The sequence below is a fragment of the Cibotium barometz genome, chromosome 61, assembly GCF_041138505.1.
Source record: "Cibotium barometz isolate CiBa-2024 chromosome 61, ASM4113850v1, whole genome shotgun sequence".
NCBI classification, from domain to species: domain Eukaryota; kingdom Viridiplantae; phylum Streptophyta; class Polypodiopsida; order Cyatheales; family Cibotiaceae; genus Cibotium; species Cibotium barometz.
In genome coordinates, this window is record NC_141106.1 from 33,329,741 (window position 1) to 33,345,989 (window position 16,249).

The 16,249-nt window shown below is 47.0% G+C and overlaps 1 protein-coding gene across 2 annotated transcripts in view; it reads left to right on the forward strand.

Annotated features, from left to right (window-relative positions):
• Nucleotides 1-1,916: 1,916 nt before the first annotated feature.
• The window catches only part of LOC147604810 (protein DETOXIFICATION 42-like), a 39,188-nt gene continuing 24,855 nt past the window's right edge, over nucleotides 1,917-16,249 (forward strand). Inside the window, exons 1-4 of one of the 2 annotated variants that reach the window (XM_086795063.1) lie at nucleotides 1,917-2,249; nucleotides 5,097-5,197; nucleotides 5,292-5,531; nucleotides 5,642-5,763. In XM_086795063.1, the coding sequence (XP_086651189.1) occupies nucleotides 5,434-5,531; nucleotides 5,642-5,763 (220 nt within the window). In that variant the 5' untranslated portion in view covers nucleotides 1,917-2,249; nucleotides 5,097-5,197; nucleotides 5,292-5,433. The remainder of the gene's footprint in view (nucleotides 2,250-5,096; nucleotides 5,198-5,291; nucleotides 5,532-5,641; nucleotides 5,764-16,249) is intronic. The other variant, XM_086795064.1, reaches the window with a different exon arrangement.

Consider the following 16,249-nt stretch of genomic DNA (forward strand, 5'->3'; position numbering starts at 1 on the left):
TTTAGACATGTTAAAAGCAATCCCTTTCTATTCATAGTTATACAAAATCCAATTTCTAAATAGGAACTTATCAATTTTTGTTTCTTCACCTTGTACAAAATTTTGAAAGTGTTGTTATGTTATGGTGATCTTGTGGGGTAGTTGCAAACTGATTGCTTATTTTGTGGTTCACAAAGGAAAAGCTTATTGGGTGAAGCACTCAAAAAGAAAAAGCTTAGTGGTTGAAGCACTCAAAATTTAAAGATTGGGTAGTCTCTTGGTTAGGTATTAGAAAAAGAATTTGTAGCTTCTCGTTAAAAGGAACATTATTATCACATGTTGCCATCAAGATAAACCCCCAATCCTTATGAGTTTTACTGAATAACATATAAGGGAACCTTAGTTTCTAAGAGTAGGTTAACCTTACCTTGGTGTAATTGGTGGTTCATTTTGGTACACGTCTTACATGCATATGTTCGACTCTCTCTTTGTTGATTGTACACGTCTCACATGCATATGTTTGGCTCTCTAGTTGTGGTTGTATCTATGGCATGAGTAAGAATTGAGTAGTGTTCTTGTAAAAGTGGGGAATGGACAATAGTAGGTTTTATTTGTCGTTATGTCTATCCGTATGCTTGTCTCTCTTTGTGTTGGAAGGGGAACCCTTTGCGTGAAGCCTTCTACAGATCCTTAATCTCTTTCTCTCCCTCTTGCAAGAAAGCATGGATGTTAAATCTTGAGGGATCCTATTTTGTGTTCGAGCGTGCATATATCTCTCTTCCTCCCCACCTATCTTGTACAATGCCACAAAAAGCAAGATCAAAACCTTAAATTTTTGTGTGTGTGTGTGTGTGTGTGTGTGTGTGACATGTTTTGGGCCCTACGTGGGCGGCACATCAAGAATCGTATTATGAGAGGGGTAGTGTGAGAAGCGGAGTATATGGGGAGAAAGGCACGACTATGGCATATGAGAGTTGGGTAGGAAGGGCACAAGGAGAAAGGTGCAAAGGAGGTGAGAAGGGGATGCTTGACATGTGAAAACGACGACTATGGTTGGACTTTAGTGTACTTAATTATTGCCAACTTATGTGGGCATTAATTAATACAACCTTTTTAATACAAACTTATTAGAAGTTTACAACATTCTCTGGGCACCACAAGAGGTCGCCATTCATCCAAATATACACTTGTTGTTTTTCTCTTGGCTATGACAAGAGTTGGTTGACAACCAATGTTAGCTAACAATCTTGTTTTGATGTTGAGGCTAGTAAAATTACATGACAATATGTGTGAGCATGAGTGGCCATGTCAGGCAGGGATGGACGAGCAATCTTGCCCATCTAAGATTTTGTGATCACCCTTAGACAAAGCACAACAACCCACACTAAATCCAACGAGGTTGCTGAAGTGGACTTGAGGTGCTATGGCATGTTCTGTAAAAAAATAATTGAGATGTTAACTATTGTGTGTTACATCATCTCTCTAGCTAAGCCATCTAACATCAACAAGCATGATTCTAAGGCAAATCCCTCTCTACTATAGACATCTGTGAGCATGTTCAAGAACCAATCTATTCATACTATTTCGAATGAACTTCAACAGGCAATACCTCACAACTGCAGATCTCCTTGGGTACCCGTCTTCAAAAACTGATCTGTTCTTATTATTTCAAATGAACTTCAACATGCCATACCTCAACATTGTGAATAGAGCTAGCTGCTCATGGATCTAAGGTTTGTAGCTCATGGATCTCAGTAATGTTCAAAGGGTTGTTTACATAGAGCGAGTGAGACAATTGTGTTACTGAGAGGAGCCCATCCTAACACAACAAACATGATTTACATGCTAATGTAATACTGTTTATAATAGTGTATGTGGTATGACCCAAAGGAAAGGAGTCATGAATTTGGTTTTGATGGAATGTTCCCATTTTTTTAATTGGGAAAAAGGAATATATGCTCCTCTTCCACAGGGAATGGGATATGCGTTTCAAATTTATGTAACTCCTGGAAAGGCAAAAGCTCGGTGGTCGAAGCACTCACGGCGGCTAGGATTGGTGGGTCTTTTCTTTTTTCACCCTTTTTTTTTTCTCGAAAAAATATTGGCGATGGGGACTGCTGCTGCGGCTGTACCTTTGCCACTGCTGCCAAATAATTACTACAAGAAGAAGAGGAAGAAGAAGGCGAAGAAGAAAGCATTGCAGAGAAGCCGTGCTTTCTTGTTGGCTTCCTACACCTGCAGGCCCTTGCCTTTCCATTTCGCAGCAACATGTACGTGCATTTCCATGCCATTTCTCTCTTGTTTTTCATCAAATCAGTGACCGTTTCGAGCTTTCCTTAGCACTGCATTTCCTGCAATTTTTTCCATGCGTGCATACATAAATAAAAAATGCTACTACCTCGACTGTAGCATAGATTTCCATGCCTATGGTAGAAGAGTTGTTAGGGTTTGGTTGTGTACGCCTCGTTTCTTGCCTTGTGCAGAAGCATAGCCTCATGTACGCAACAAAGACATTACAGGTTTAGTTTGATAATGCTTGAAGTTGATCAGCCTAGTTTTAGCATTGCACTTAAATAAATTGTGCTAGGATGGCTAAGGAACAGTTGTAGCAGGCTGAGTTTAGGTGAAGAAATGGTGAATGGTCGGACAGAGTCTCTTTGACAGGAAAGAACAGTTTTGTTGCATCATAAGGACTATTCTTTCAATGGAGCAATGTGTTTTACAATACTATTTGGTGTGTGGTGGTGTGGCCTTTGGCTGGCTGAAATGGGCTGCTTCATTCTGTGTTGGGAACTGAAGGCCATAAATCTACGTTCGTGGAGATGATCTTGGCCGGCCACATGAAACTTGTGGTGTAATTTTCAAGACGAGGAACAGGCTTGCCAGGGCCATGGATCCCACGACCGTGGACCATAGATTCTTGAAGATGATAATTTAGGGAAGGGCTCCTTGATTTTCAATCTGGGCCACAGAGATTTGTTTGAGCTCACAAACCAGGATTGGTCAGCCAAGGAAAGTATTTGGGTGCTGCTGTTTGGAGTGGATGGTTATCCAGAGGCCATTCTTTACTTTCACTGTTCGTCTTGTGCATGCACTGGATGGATATCTAGAGGCCATTGCCTACTTCCGTACTCAGCGAGACTGGGATTCGAAGGCTGTGATTGGAGAAGCAGATGCATGTAGGGCTTACCATAAGCTAATTGTAGAACACAGACACAACTGATTTCTGAGTCAGTGCCTCCGTTTCCCACATCCACAGCTATGTTTGGCTGAGAGATGGACTAAAAAATTTCCTTCAGTCTAAGTTTGCGTGTGGGGATGCTTGCAAGGCTGTTTTTGGCCTGTCAAGGGCTGCAATAGAGAGTTAATTCTCTACCAAAATTTTCAATTTATAGCCTTGGAAGGCACAATTTTCTCCACACGATTCTCTGTCCACCAGTGTGGCTGAAGTTCTTATGATGCATACATCATCGCGCACCATGCCATTCATTTACAGTCTTCTACCTTGACATTCTATATTCCCCTCAACCTTTAGACCTTAGATTACAAATATACATTCAGAGCATAAGTGCTCCATCTCTCTCAGCAGACGTGATTCCTAGTCCTTGCTACAAAAGTGACTCCTTTATTGCCATGGCTTTAGACAGACTGAATCGATGCCTCCGGTTTACATTGCTGTAGGGTGTGAAGATCTGGCTGCCACTTGTGCTAGGCTAACCTTTATAGCTTCTTTGCTCACAGCATCTATTGCTGCATTGATGGAGTTGCCCTATAGAGGAGAGATGCTCAAGCTTTTGGTTCTTGCTAGGTCTAGTGTGTATGGATTGCTCATTGTCTGCTTTGATTTCTTTGCTGGGACTACAGCCACGCTGGAAATTAGAATGAGCCAGAGCATTGAAGCAGTGGAGCCGGCTTGACCTCAGCTATCAGATTAACCAAGGGCTTGATTAAAGCTTAATTTGAAGCTCCCACTGAGGCTTCGGCCCGTCCGCAAACCTCTCGCATCTCGCATCTTGCGAGGCAGCAGCTGCTAATTGGTGGGGCTGAATGCTTAAACTGAGAGTGTTAGAGCCCTTAAATGGTTTAAATCTGTTTATGCATGGTCAGGCTGCTTATGACAAGGCCAAGCCTTAATGAACATATACTTTACCTTCATAAGGTGTTTGACCAAGTCGTGCCTACAACAGGTGCCCAACTCGATTGTGCTGACACCCAGCTCACCCAAACACATTGTCCAGCCTGACACTACTCTTGTGGGCATCCATCCAGGGCAGAGGCTGTTTGCTTAGCTTCTGGAACAAGCAGGCAACCCTGCTGATGGTGGCCATGGGTTGGATGTGCGTAGCACTGACATTCTCGTGGGTTTATTGCTTCTGGATACTGATATCTCCCATGAGAGGCCTGCACCTGTGTCTTTACGTGACTGTAGGCTTAATGGGCATGTCCCCTTATTCCACTATTGTTCACCATGGCCTGTAACTCTTCAAAACTACCCTGTAATAGACATGGAACATGCATTCAAGACCTGATGCACGGGACAAATAGTCAATCAGATTGATTGCAATATTCATACCAAAGATTAAGAAGGCCTACTCTTTCCAGATTTTGTAATTTTGAGGACAAAACAAGAGGGTGAAGTTTGTAAGCACGTTGAAATTTTAGGCCAAAAGAACTCGTAGGTGAAAATAAATTTTTTGTAGGAAAATAACATGCAACTTGACTAATCTACTGCTTATGACTTTGACATGCCTTTTTGTCAATGACATCACTAATGAAATACCTTTTTGTTGGTATCTAACACACTCCCAAATCTTGTACCAATCAAGCTAAAAGCCCACTCAGCATTGCTAACCCTTCAATAATGTTGTGCTTGAAGGCAAAGCCGCAAAACGCCACACGCACGCCCGTGCCTCTGCCTACCATCACACTTGCACAGATACTTGCATGTATGCACATTATGTCAATCAGTTTAGAAGTAGCATTTTTCTCGAAGATTAGGCTTTAAACACATCTTGAAATCAGCCTTCACATGTGCTCTTTTGGTCCTTTTTGGTCCATGTGTCATTTTTAAAATTGTCAGCAGCCAAAATTACTTTTTGGGAGCTGCTTTGCTACAGGTAGGCCTTCCGGGACCTTGTATTCAATCATTCAAAAGCTCTTCAAGTGTCCCATTCTTCAAAGATGCTACAAATTGGTTCTCATTCCCTGTGGCAAGAAGGTATGTGCCATTTTTTGTGAAGCTTCATTACAGCTGGGATAATCCTGTATGGTATAAGCAGAGTATTGTTTAAAATCTTTTCTCGACAAAGCAGGTTATTACAGATTTATGCCCATCACAAGGTCAAAGCAAATTGTTTAAGGAGGAGATGCTGTGATGCTTCACAATGACATGCTAGCATACATGAGCAACCTACTTCCAAAGTATCATCATACAGAGCACGAGTTAGCAAGTCGATGATGCCATTGGGCAAGGAAGATGGGGTCAAAGGTGTCACAGGTCAAACCAGAGAAAGGGATAGGTGTTGTTTGCGCTATTTCTTGGAGGGTGCCAGGTAACTACAATTTTTAGAATACAACAATAGTAGTGTCTTGAATAATTGAGGTGAAAATGTACTAACGTAGATCTGATTGTGTTGGAATTTTCCATTTGGATCCTTTCCAGCAACGTTTTCAAGGCAGATGAGCTTGGATGTGAGATTGCTGTCATTGCCTTGCCAGCCTTGGTTGCTCTGACAGCTGATCCTCTTGCCTCTTTAGTGGACACTGCGTTCATTGGACGGCTAGGTAATGGAGCTTCTTGGTTCATGTTATTCTTTAGTTGGCAAGAAGTGAAGCTTTCTGAACACTGGAAAGTGTTACTGTCCACAAAAGAGCATAGATTTAAGTTGTGTAAAAAAGTTTGCCAGGATCCTCTCTTTATTTTGGCCTGATTCTTTGCATAAACAAATGATTTGACTGTGTGGTTTGTCTGCATAATGCAGCTGAAATACAGAACGGTCATAACATCCTGTTAGCTATTTGATGCACAATTTCAGGATGTGTTTATAGAACATCTTGTGTACCCAAAGTCTCTTTACATTGTCATAAGTATGCTTTAAAGTGCAATAAACTAATGTGTAAGAGCTCCCATCTACTGTCGACTGAGGCAAAGGGCCGATTCAAAGGCAGCTCCCATCTACTGTCAAGTGAGCCAAAGGGCCGGTTTCATTTGAAAAGCTGTGTCAGATGCATACTTTGATAGAGGAGCCATGGTGCCCTTTAACAAGAAGGAAACAATCAGGGCATTAATACTAAATTTAATATCATTTTTTTTTCCAAGAAAAAGATCCTTCTATTAGTTAATAAACAACAGCCACGAAGGGCTAGATACAACCATGAAGGGCTAGATACAAACTTGCCTCCATATACGGGGCGGGGAACAAATAATCAAGAGGTGGAGAAAGATACACTTCTCCTCCGGTTGATTGCTGGCTATCTCATACAGGGGGAGGGGGGGGTAACCACACAGGTGGTTTGTAATGCCAAGTGGGATCACCACCTCTATCGGTGAGAAAAAGGCAAGGCCGCTAGAGCCTCAAGAAAGCTTTTCGCCGCTTTCACATGCGGTCAGAACCACCCTTCACCTGGCAAGTCCTATGCTCAACGCATCCCATGATACATGAGGTCGGACCCCCAACATATGGCCACTGGGTAAACGGATCAGGGGGTTCCAGATCCGTGGCTACCAAAGACGCTCCTCTAAGGCTACCAGAGCTAGTTGCCTAAGGGCCGGCCTAAGGTGAGCCCAAGCTCGGAGTAAGCTGGCTGCAAATCTGTCCTCAAAAGTTGGGCTAAATCCGTGGGCCTGCATCTTTGTGAAGAACCATCTGGTTCTCTGGTTCTCTGTGGCCAGGGGCCCCCGAGGCTCGGGGTGCGGGCAGAAATCCGGGCTAAGAGGAAGTCCTTCCAAGGCTCACCACCGGGAAGGAGTCCTCTAACAATCGCTTGCCCAGCAGGGTGCAGCTTTGAATAGCAGGGTCAATGATGCCTAGGCCCCCCTATGCGTTGTGGCTGAATGATTACTCTCCATGCCACCTTGTCCTAGGCGTGCCTCCTGTCTTTGCCAGCCCACAAGAAGTTCCGGATCAACTGCTGTACCTGAGCAATGCATGCTTGGGAGAAGGCCCAATAAGAAGTAATGTACCACATGGTGGCAAGAAGGACCTGGTTCGCCACCACCACTCAACTAGGTAAGGAGAGTCTCACAGAACTCAAGTACAAAAGCTTCTTCCGAATGCTTAGAAGAAGAGGGGCGAGTTGCTGCTCCGGAGAGAGATCGATGTCCACATGGCATCCAAGATAACGGATTGGAATGCCCCTCGGGATCCACTGGAAATCCTCAACTGGGCGCCAAGTTCGGGCGGGTGCAGTGCCTACTACCTAGAAACCACATGATTTGTGCCAGTTGATCTGAGCTCCTGATGTGTGACAAAAGATCTCGATCGCCTCAGTGAATTTCTAGAGATTCCCCACATCTCCTGATAGGCAAGCTGCTGTGAACATCTGCAAACTCTGAGTCCAACAGCTCCTCCCGAGTACGGAGGGGGAGATGCAATCCCTAGAGCCCCGTCTCCTGAGCAGAGAGAGAACTGCTCATGGCCTCGGCGACGAATAAGAAAAGGTAAGGTGCTAGAGGATAGCCTTGTCGGACCGAGCGGGAAAGGGGGAATTTGTCGCCTGGGGCTTCCTGAATGAGAACTTGACTGTGAGAGGCTGAGTAAGGTCTTGAAACACTATGGATCCACTCCATTGGGAACCCCATCTGGCTCATCGTGCCCTCCAGAAAGCTCCAATCAACCCTATCATAAGCTTTCTCAAAGTCTAGGAGTAGCACCATGAGGTCTTGCTGCTACATCTTGGCCGAAGCTCTCGCCTCCCAGAAGGTGAAGATGATGTCCAGAATGCTCCAATCCTAAACAAAACATGTTTGAGTGTCATAGATCAAGTCAGGGAGGAAAGGCCGAAGTCTTCGGCTGATGGCCTTGGCCAAGATCTTGTAGGCAGTCCCAAGAAGGGTTATGGGTCTCCACTGTCGGATCTCCAATCTGTCACCACCCTCCTTAGGAATCAAGTGTATCAAACCCTCTGAAAGCCTATCTAGCATGGCACTTGTGGTAATAATCTCATTGAAGGCTGCGCGAAGGCCGCCTTCTAGGAGGTCCTAGTGGCAAAGAAAGAAAAACCGGGAGTTCGTCCGCCCCCCTAGGAAGAGCCATCAATATCTCTGCCAACTCCTTTGCAGTGAAGGGAGTCACTAAGGGGGACTGAAGAGCGGGGGGAACCACCTCTCTTGTGTGCCGCCAGACCCTCTCACACGCATCATCACCTATAATGGGACACCTGTGAGGAGAGATTGAAAAAAATCAGTGGCGATGGCTCTCACATGGGGGGGGGGGGGGGGGGGGGGGTCAGAAACAATAGCTCCATCCTGGCCACGCAACCTGCGAATACCATCTCTCCGCGTGTGGGGGCTTGCTATCTCAAAGAAGGCCAGCTTGGGTCCAAAAGGAAGCTCTAGCATGGTACCTCCACTCCACCCTCCTCTCCTTGATGAATCTGATCTCCGTACGAGCGACAGCAAGCTGAATCTCAATCCATGGGCTATCGTGGGAACTCTCCTGAAGCCGTTGGAGAGAAGCAAGACCCCTCCTCAAAATCCTCTCTTGCTCACGAAATCCCTCCAATCTGCTCTGAGTTGCCTTCTGCAAAAAGCTGCTGATCTCACCAAGGTCCGCATCCAAGGTGCACATGGCAAAACTTGGAATAAAATCCAGTCCCGCCCATATCTGCTCTATCTTGCTGCAGATCTCGAGGTCTTGTATAAGGCTGTCTGTGCCCGCGTGCCTGTCGTGCTTCTAGGGGTCCTCTAAGGATAGAATAATTGGAGCGTGATCAAAAAGAATATTGCCCGCCAAGACGCCAATCATGCCCCACGGCCGCAAGGCCAGTCATCCACGTAAAACCTTTCAAGTCGAGAGAGGTTAGGGCCGGTCCTCCTCCTATCAGACCGCAAGAAGCATAGGCTCTCGGGCTGTGCCCAAACTCTGGGAGATGCCAAGGATCCTGTCCCTTGAGTGCCGGGATCAACTCCTCCCATGTAGAGTACTCTGCACCTGAGACTGTAGCTGTGCCTCCTCCGAGTCTGTCCTCTACTGCCTCAATCATGTTAAGGTCTCCACCCATGCACCAAAAGTCAGCTTGAGGAAGGGCTCGACAGACTATACTCCAAAAGATGGCTCTACCTGCTACGGCGTTTGGAGCATAAACATTGAGGAAGTCCATGCAGTCCTCTCCAACTATAATGGTAACCCACTGTTCTCACCTATAGGCTATGACACCTGAGCTTGTCACTGCCTCCAAGAGTTGCTCACTGACAGGTATACAAACTTCTCCCTGTGTCCCCGAGGGCCCAAAAGAGGGAGACCAAAAAGTGTGGCTCTTGCCTGGCAAAATCTTCCCGCAGCGGCGAGTACGCCCCTCGGAAAGGTGGTACTCCGGGAGGAAAAGAACGTCGATGGGTCCCCCAACTGTAGCTCTGTGAAGCTCTCCTCTGAGGACGCCTCACCTCTGAGAGCATTGGCGCTATCCGCATATCAATCTCTGTGGGAGGTGGAACTATTGGAACTGCCCTCCACTTGACAATCAATTCTGGGGCGGAGGTGTGCCAAATGGGCATAGATTTGTCCTCCATATATTGCCACTTTGTCCGACCGCGAGAGTAGGCATACTCCGAACTCCATCGATCACAATGGAGGTATCTGGAAGAAGGGGGGAGGGGTACTGCATCTGAGATAAGAAGGAACACACAGAGCAGCATCTCCAAGCTGGAGGCCACCACCTTCCCGTCCTGGTCTCTATGGCCTAAGCCTCCAAGCTCCATCCTAGCCAAGGGCCAGAGGTGTGTGAGCACGTCGGTGATGCGTAGATTGTGAAGATGGTGTGAGAGCTCTATTGCATGCCCTTGGATGGCGGCAACCACCGACTCTGAATCCCACTCCGTCCCTAGGGCTGCACTCAAGGGAAAGGAGAAAACCATTGCGCCACTCTTTGGCATAGAAGGTATGGAGTGATGAAACACCACACATATCTGAACGGGAGCTACTGTCTCCTCACAAAAATGTCCCTTACATCGGAAGAAATTATAATCCATAGGTAGCCCCAAGATCTTGGGCGGCCCATCGGGACTCTGGCTGGACAGCCCTCATCGGGGAAGCGGCAATGGTGATCTCTACTGGCTTTGAGAAATGATGGATCAAGCGGTGGTGGACGGAACTCGCCGGTTGTCTCTGCTCTGGGTCGGGTGCTGCTGGAGGGCGATGGGAGTGCTCTGGAGAGGCGGAGGGAGGGGGGAGTGCGGGCTCAAAGGAAGAGGACGGGGCAGAGGGGACTGCGGCGGGGAGAGTTGGAGGCGAGGATGGAGGAGGAGCAGGAGAAGGGGGGTGGAGGTGGGGGGGGGGGGAGGCGGAGAGGAGGGAGATGGGAGCGGCCGGGAGTGATCCATCGAAGAGGGAGGGTGCTAGGAGGGGCTCGCCGGGGGCCAGCTGGCCTCATTGGAAACTGAGAACCAAAGGAGGAATCTTGGCGGGGAAGCGGCCACCAAACCGGAGGGGCCAGAGGGACCCTCGTAGTGACTAGAGGGGGCACATCACCGATGGGTGGGTGTTGCGATAAATGCTCGAAACAGTTCTCTGATAGAACCGAATCCTCATGTACTTTGCCAGCTTGGCGCTCGTGGCGGCGGTGGTGCTTAGCTCTAGAAGTCGGTGGTGGCCCTGGCGTGGGCCAACGGTCTGCCACTCTCCGGCAGCAGAGTCGTTTGTGGTCGGGTTCTAGTGCTCGGCTGCCTGAGATCTTGCCTCTTTCTCTACGCCTTGGCGATGATCTGAGTGGGGACCAAGAGGGGGGACCATCGGGAGCAGTCTCCTGGTGGACTGGCACCGAGGGAAATCTTTGGCGAGGTGTCCCATCTGCTTTTTGCAAATGAAACATTAACCGAGAAGGCTGGAGTACTCCACTCTCTGCAGGATGGCGTCTCCCTGAAGACAAGGAAGGGATATGACATGAGGCACTATCTCCGGCAATGCGATGCAGATGCGCAGTGATGGAATCCCGGTTGCTCGTGCGAGGGATGAAGCGGCAATTGGGGGGGTTTCCATCAGTCTCCCAATGGCTCCATTAATCACTGGGAGAAGAAGAAGGTATTCCTTCCTGAGGCCTCGGAAGCAGGCTGTTTAGTGGAAAGCCTGAAACGCTAGCCAGTGGGTCGGATGCGGGGTTGAAGCCGTGTTGCCACCTTGCAAAGCAGGCCTGGGCCATACGCAATGTGACGGGGCTCAGCTCCATGACTCGATTTGACGCCGTTGGCAAGTCAAACTTAACTTGGTAGTAGCTGTGCCCCAAAGGATGAATGTCTGTGATCTTTCCAGGCACTTCAAGGAGGCTAGCTTGAAGAAGATCCCTGAATTGTCCGCGCGCGGGGTGGCTACCAACAATCTTGCAAACCAGAGTGGAGGCCTCTTAGATGCAACCGTTGTAGGGAGGAGCTGGAGGTCCGCTTCAGAGAAAGATAAGCAAGGAATGTCTCGGTCGGGGATGGTGGAGCGACTGCCATGGAGTTCTCCTGAGGGGTGAAGACCAGAAGGGGCCGAGGCTTGCCAATAGGGGAAAACTCGAGAACAAAGAAATTGCCAAGGGAGAGGGAAGACAGAAATGAGAGGAAAATGGGAAAGGCCGAGCGGGGGCTAGGCGAAGAGGGGGGGGGGGGGGGGGGGGGAAGGCGAAGGGGGGGAGGGAAATGACGGTAGAGAAAGGGGGCCGAGGCGCACAGAGGGGAGAAATAATTTTTTTTCTTCACTTGTGTGGTTGGTTTATAGACGCCGGAAGCACTCCCTATTCCGGTGTGACTCCTGTCCCTTGAAGGACGGTTGGTTTTCAGCCTCTTGAACGCAACCGGAAACGTCTCCCCACATACAGTGGATGGTTTGTTTGCGGTTAGGAAGAACTTTGACCACTCCCACTATGGCAACCTCCACCGACGAGAGAGAAGAGCAGATCCAAGAAGAGATTGTCACTTCTACAGCCACGGCATCAAGGAGCAATGCTCTCATTGGGGACCAGATGCAAGCAATGTTCCAGAATTTCATGAATCTCATGAAGCATAGGGAGATATTGCTTGAGCAGAAAGCCATGATTGAGGCTCGGGAGAAGCGATTACCTCTTCCAGCCTCTTCTTCTTCCCATGTCTCCTTCCCTCCTCTCTTCGGTTCTACCCCAATTCCTACCACAACCAACTCCACAACAGACCTGTTCTCCGCTTGAATTGCAGTTACAGGAACTAGAGCTTCGGATGCACGCAGACCGTGAAGTAGCAACTCGCACCACTGCACAAGAGGACCAAGGACGACACGAGGAACACGAGTGTTTCCTTGCAGCTCTCGACGCAAGGGCGGTACCGGTGACTTCCTCAACTCATCTTCACAAGAAGGTGAGCTTCAGTAAGTATAATGGTAAACTCCACCCCATTGCTTTGTAGTCTTGGATTCTTGAACCTTATTTTGCTACAGGTAGAAAGTCGGATGTGAATAATATCAAGGCTGAAACTGGCCTCATCCAATGCCCATCAAGTGTCTGCAATGAGCAAACCGCTCTGGAGGCAAACTCTTTGTCAACAGATCAGCCGGGTTGTCATCCGTATGAATCTTGACAAGCTGAATCTGCTTGTTCTCTATCACCTCTCTGATGAAGTGATACTTCACATCCACATGCTTCGTCTTTGCATGAAAGACAGGGTTCTTTGCCAAGTGGATGGCACTCTGACTGTCACAATGCAACAATGCTCATTCACACTTATCACATGGAGCCAGAGTAGCCATTGGGTGACTAAGGGTCTCATCACACCAACTAGAGATCGAGACTGGGAGAGCAGTACGCATCCCTCGAGCAGCGCATTTGCAGATTATGCCAGACGGGGGTAGAGACGGAGGAGCATTTTGTTTGCCAGTGTGGTGCTTTGCAAGAGATCAGGGCATGCTATCCTGAGGTTTTTAGAGGGACCACATCACTTAGACAGATCTGGGAGAGATCGGACCAGAGACAGCTAGGCAGACTACTACTAGCACTACAGCGACAGGGAGATCTTACTTCAGACACCCGCACATCATAGCGGAGGAAGACAGTCCTAGTTGACTGACTTCTTCCAGAGATTGGCACTAGTAGCCCAGCCACACACATTGGGAGTGACATCTCAGCGAGCGGAGGAGATTCGAGCTAGGCGACGACCCAGACTAGCCGGCTACTAGACACCACGGCTACACCACAGAGAGATCGCGGCCATCCGGTCTCGACACCAGCAGGAGGTCCAGGAGCAGCTGGCACATTTTCGCTCTGATCCAGGATGCATGTTCCAGACATTTACGGCATCCTCAGATCGGATGTATGACATATTGTACCCAGACTATGGGACTGGATGGAGTTAGGAGTAGATAACATATCATACTTGTATCACCCCTTCAGCTCCTCCCACCGCCTTAGAGTAGAGACTGGCAGAGCTGAGGATATCCCACATGAGGAGAGGACTTCCATAGTATGCATCACAAGAGCAGTAGAGGATGAGGCCCATTATATGTTTAGTTGCCCGGCTTACTATGAGATATGGGGGAGATTCCACTGCCTCTTCCAAGAGGGATTCGGACCACTCACAGGGGTGATACAGTTTGAGGATCAAAGGTGCTTGGGCATGTACTTGATGGAGCTCGGATGACACAGGGATGTAGTGTTGAGGCAACATACTGAGAGATAGCCCTGGCTTCGACAAGACACCTCACACAGAGCCATCACAGATTTCTTTGCAGTACACACATCTACACAGAATCCACTGCCCACATCAGTTCCTCTACTATGACATTGGAGCCCACCACCCGTACCCACGCTCTAACTCCACGCCCCAGAGGAGTTCTTAGCGAGTGAGCTCGATCCATTTTGCAAGCCAGATGTCCCCGATCCAGAGCATTAGATCCCTCCACCACACAGAGACAGATTCGTGAGGTTCTCCGCCGACATGACATGCTCCCATCACAGAGGCCTGATAGTCACTCCACCATTAGATTGGTTCTGGCCGAGGCGGGTATTGTCATTAGCTGATCACAATATATCTCACTCTACACAGGATCATCTGTTGATCACATGTACTGTCAGATGTTTTCATTTTAATTTTTCTTTTAGTTTTCCATGGCCCAGTATATCCATGGTACCATTGTATTACTTTTGGTCTCATAGGCCCTTGGGGTCTTCTGTAGACGTTAATTTAACTTTCTTTCTTTCTTTCTTTGTCTCTTTTACACACTCCACCGTGATGACGATATTTCATCCTCCATAGCTTCATGTGTGATCTTGTGGATGCCAACATGGTATTAGAGCTTGGATTGCCATTGTCATTATCATCCTTTATTTTCTACGTGTGAAGCCTTGCATTTTGATGCTATAACTATTATCATCATCAACAACATTTGCGTTTTCATCTTCGTGGCTCTAAAATCTTAGCTAGCTACATCATCATTGTGTTTTCGTCTTTGCGAGCTCCGCCGCCTTAGAGTCTCCGTCGCCGCGGTCCGTTGTCTACACCTCACTAGTGCATATACCACCTACTCATCTCATTAAAGACTAACATCTCTGCTTACTGGCATCTCACGAGTGGTAGGGTTATAGCATCTAAAACCTTTCTACTCCAAAGCATAACCGCCTTAGCTCTCACTTCATTAGGAACATGCACATATGCAATATATGCGAGAACTTCATCAGGACCATGCACATATGCAATATATCCAAATATCTCAAGTGAGACACATTTGGTTGTAAACTTATGTGCAGGTGTCATTCCATGAACAACTACAGTGGGGGCCATGTTCATAATGTAAATAACAGTTGTTACTACTTCAGTCTAAAAATAAAATCTTGTATATTCTTTTTAGAGATAGCAACTTCTATAATGTGTATGTTTTTTCTTTCTGTTGGCAACACCATTCTATTGCAAGTGTACGTACATGTGAATTGCCTCTTGATTCCCTTCCTTCTCAAGAAAACACTGAACTCGTTGAAGAAATATTTTCTCCCACCATCCGATCTTAGGTACTTGATCTACATACCTTTTCTCTTCTCAATCAAGGCTTCAAATCTCTGAAGGTGAGTAGACACCTCACTTTTCTTCTTCATGAAGTAAACCCACAATTTCCTAGTGTGATTATCAATGAATGTAACATAGCACCTACAACCTACAATTGTTGCAGTGCGAAAATGCCACCACGTGGTCACAACGTGCTCTTCATCAACAAAACAAAAAATAAAAAAATGCAGCTTCAACATGTTTTTTAAATTTTTTTTGGAGATAAGATATTTTTATTTATTCATGCGATTATGAGGTGTTTTCATCAAAGCTTGTAAGCTGCTGTTCACATGGACACCTTCATGTGCTTGGCTTTTGAGCTCTTCTACACTACCTCTTCTACACTACATATGAGATCCATGTCTCCACAGCATCCATCTTTTCCGCCATGGGATCTTCTTCAACAACTTCTATGTTCATGCTTGAGCTCCAGACTCAAGTCTCCATCATGTGGCAATGAAGACACAAAAGAATCTACACTAGCATCAAGGGGAGATCTTAATCTTTCCATAATTATCTATTTTCTGTCATGTTTGAGTCGAGGATTCTTTGCTTGGGAAGTCTCCCAAAATTTGAGTTATTTATTTTTGGATTCTTTTGGATTTTGTAAGGCCTTATTTCTATAAAAGGCTCCTCTCCATCATATCCTTTTTTCCCTTGCTTTAGGCAAAAGGAAAAGGGGGGGTTGTTTTGGTATGCCGATGTAGGTTGTCTTTGTTACCCGAGGCATGACTTGACCTCTGAGTCTATCGTCCAGACTATTGGAGATTCACCACAAATCAACAACAACTACATAAGTATGTTAAGCAACATAATAACTCAAATAGACACAAGAGGTAGTCCACAAAAGACTAGGCACATAGCCCTTTTATCCAAGTGCTAATACAAGAGTTATACAAGGTTATCTGGAGCTCTCATTATATAGGGAGGATGAGAAGAGGGCGCCTCATCACCAATAATGTATAATGCCCCTTAAGAGCATCTAAGGCACCTCCTAACTCTCCCCAAATAGGATGCCAACTTGACCCATGCCATGTGACTCCCTTCCACCTAGACTCCTAAAATTGACTAGCT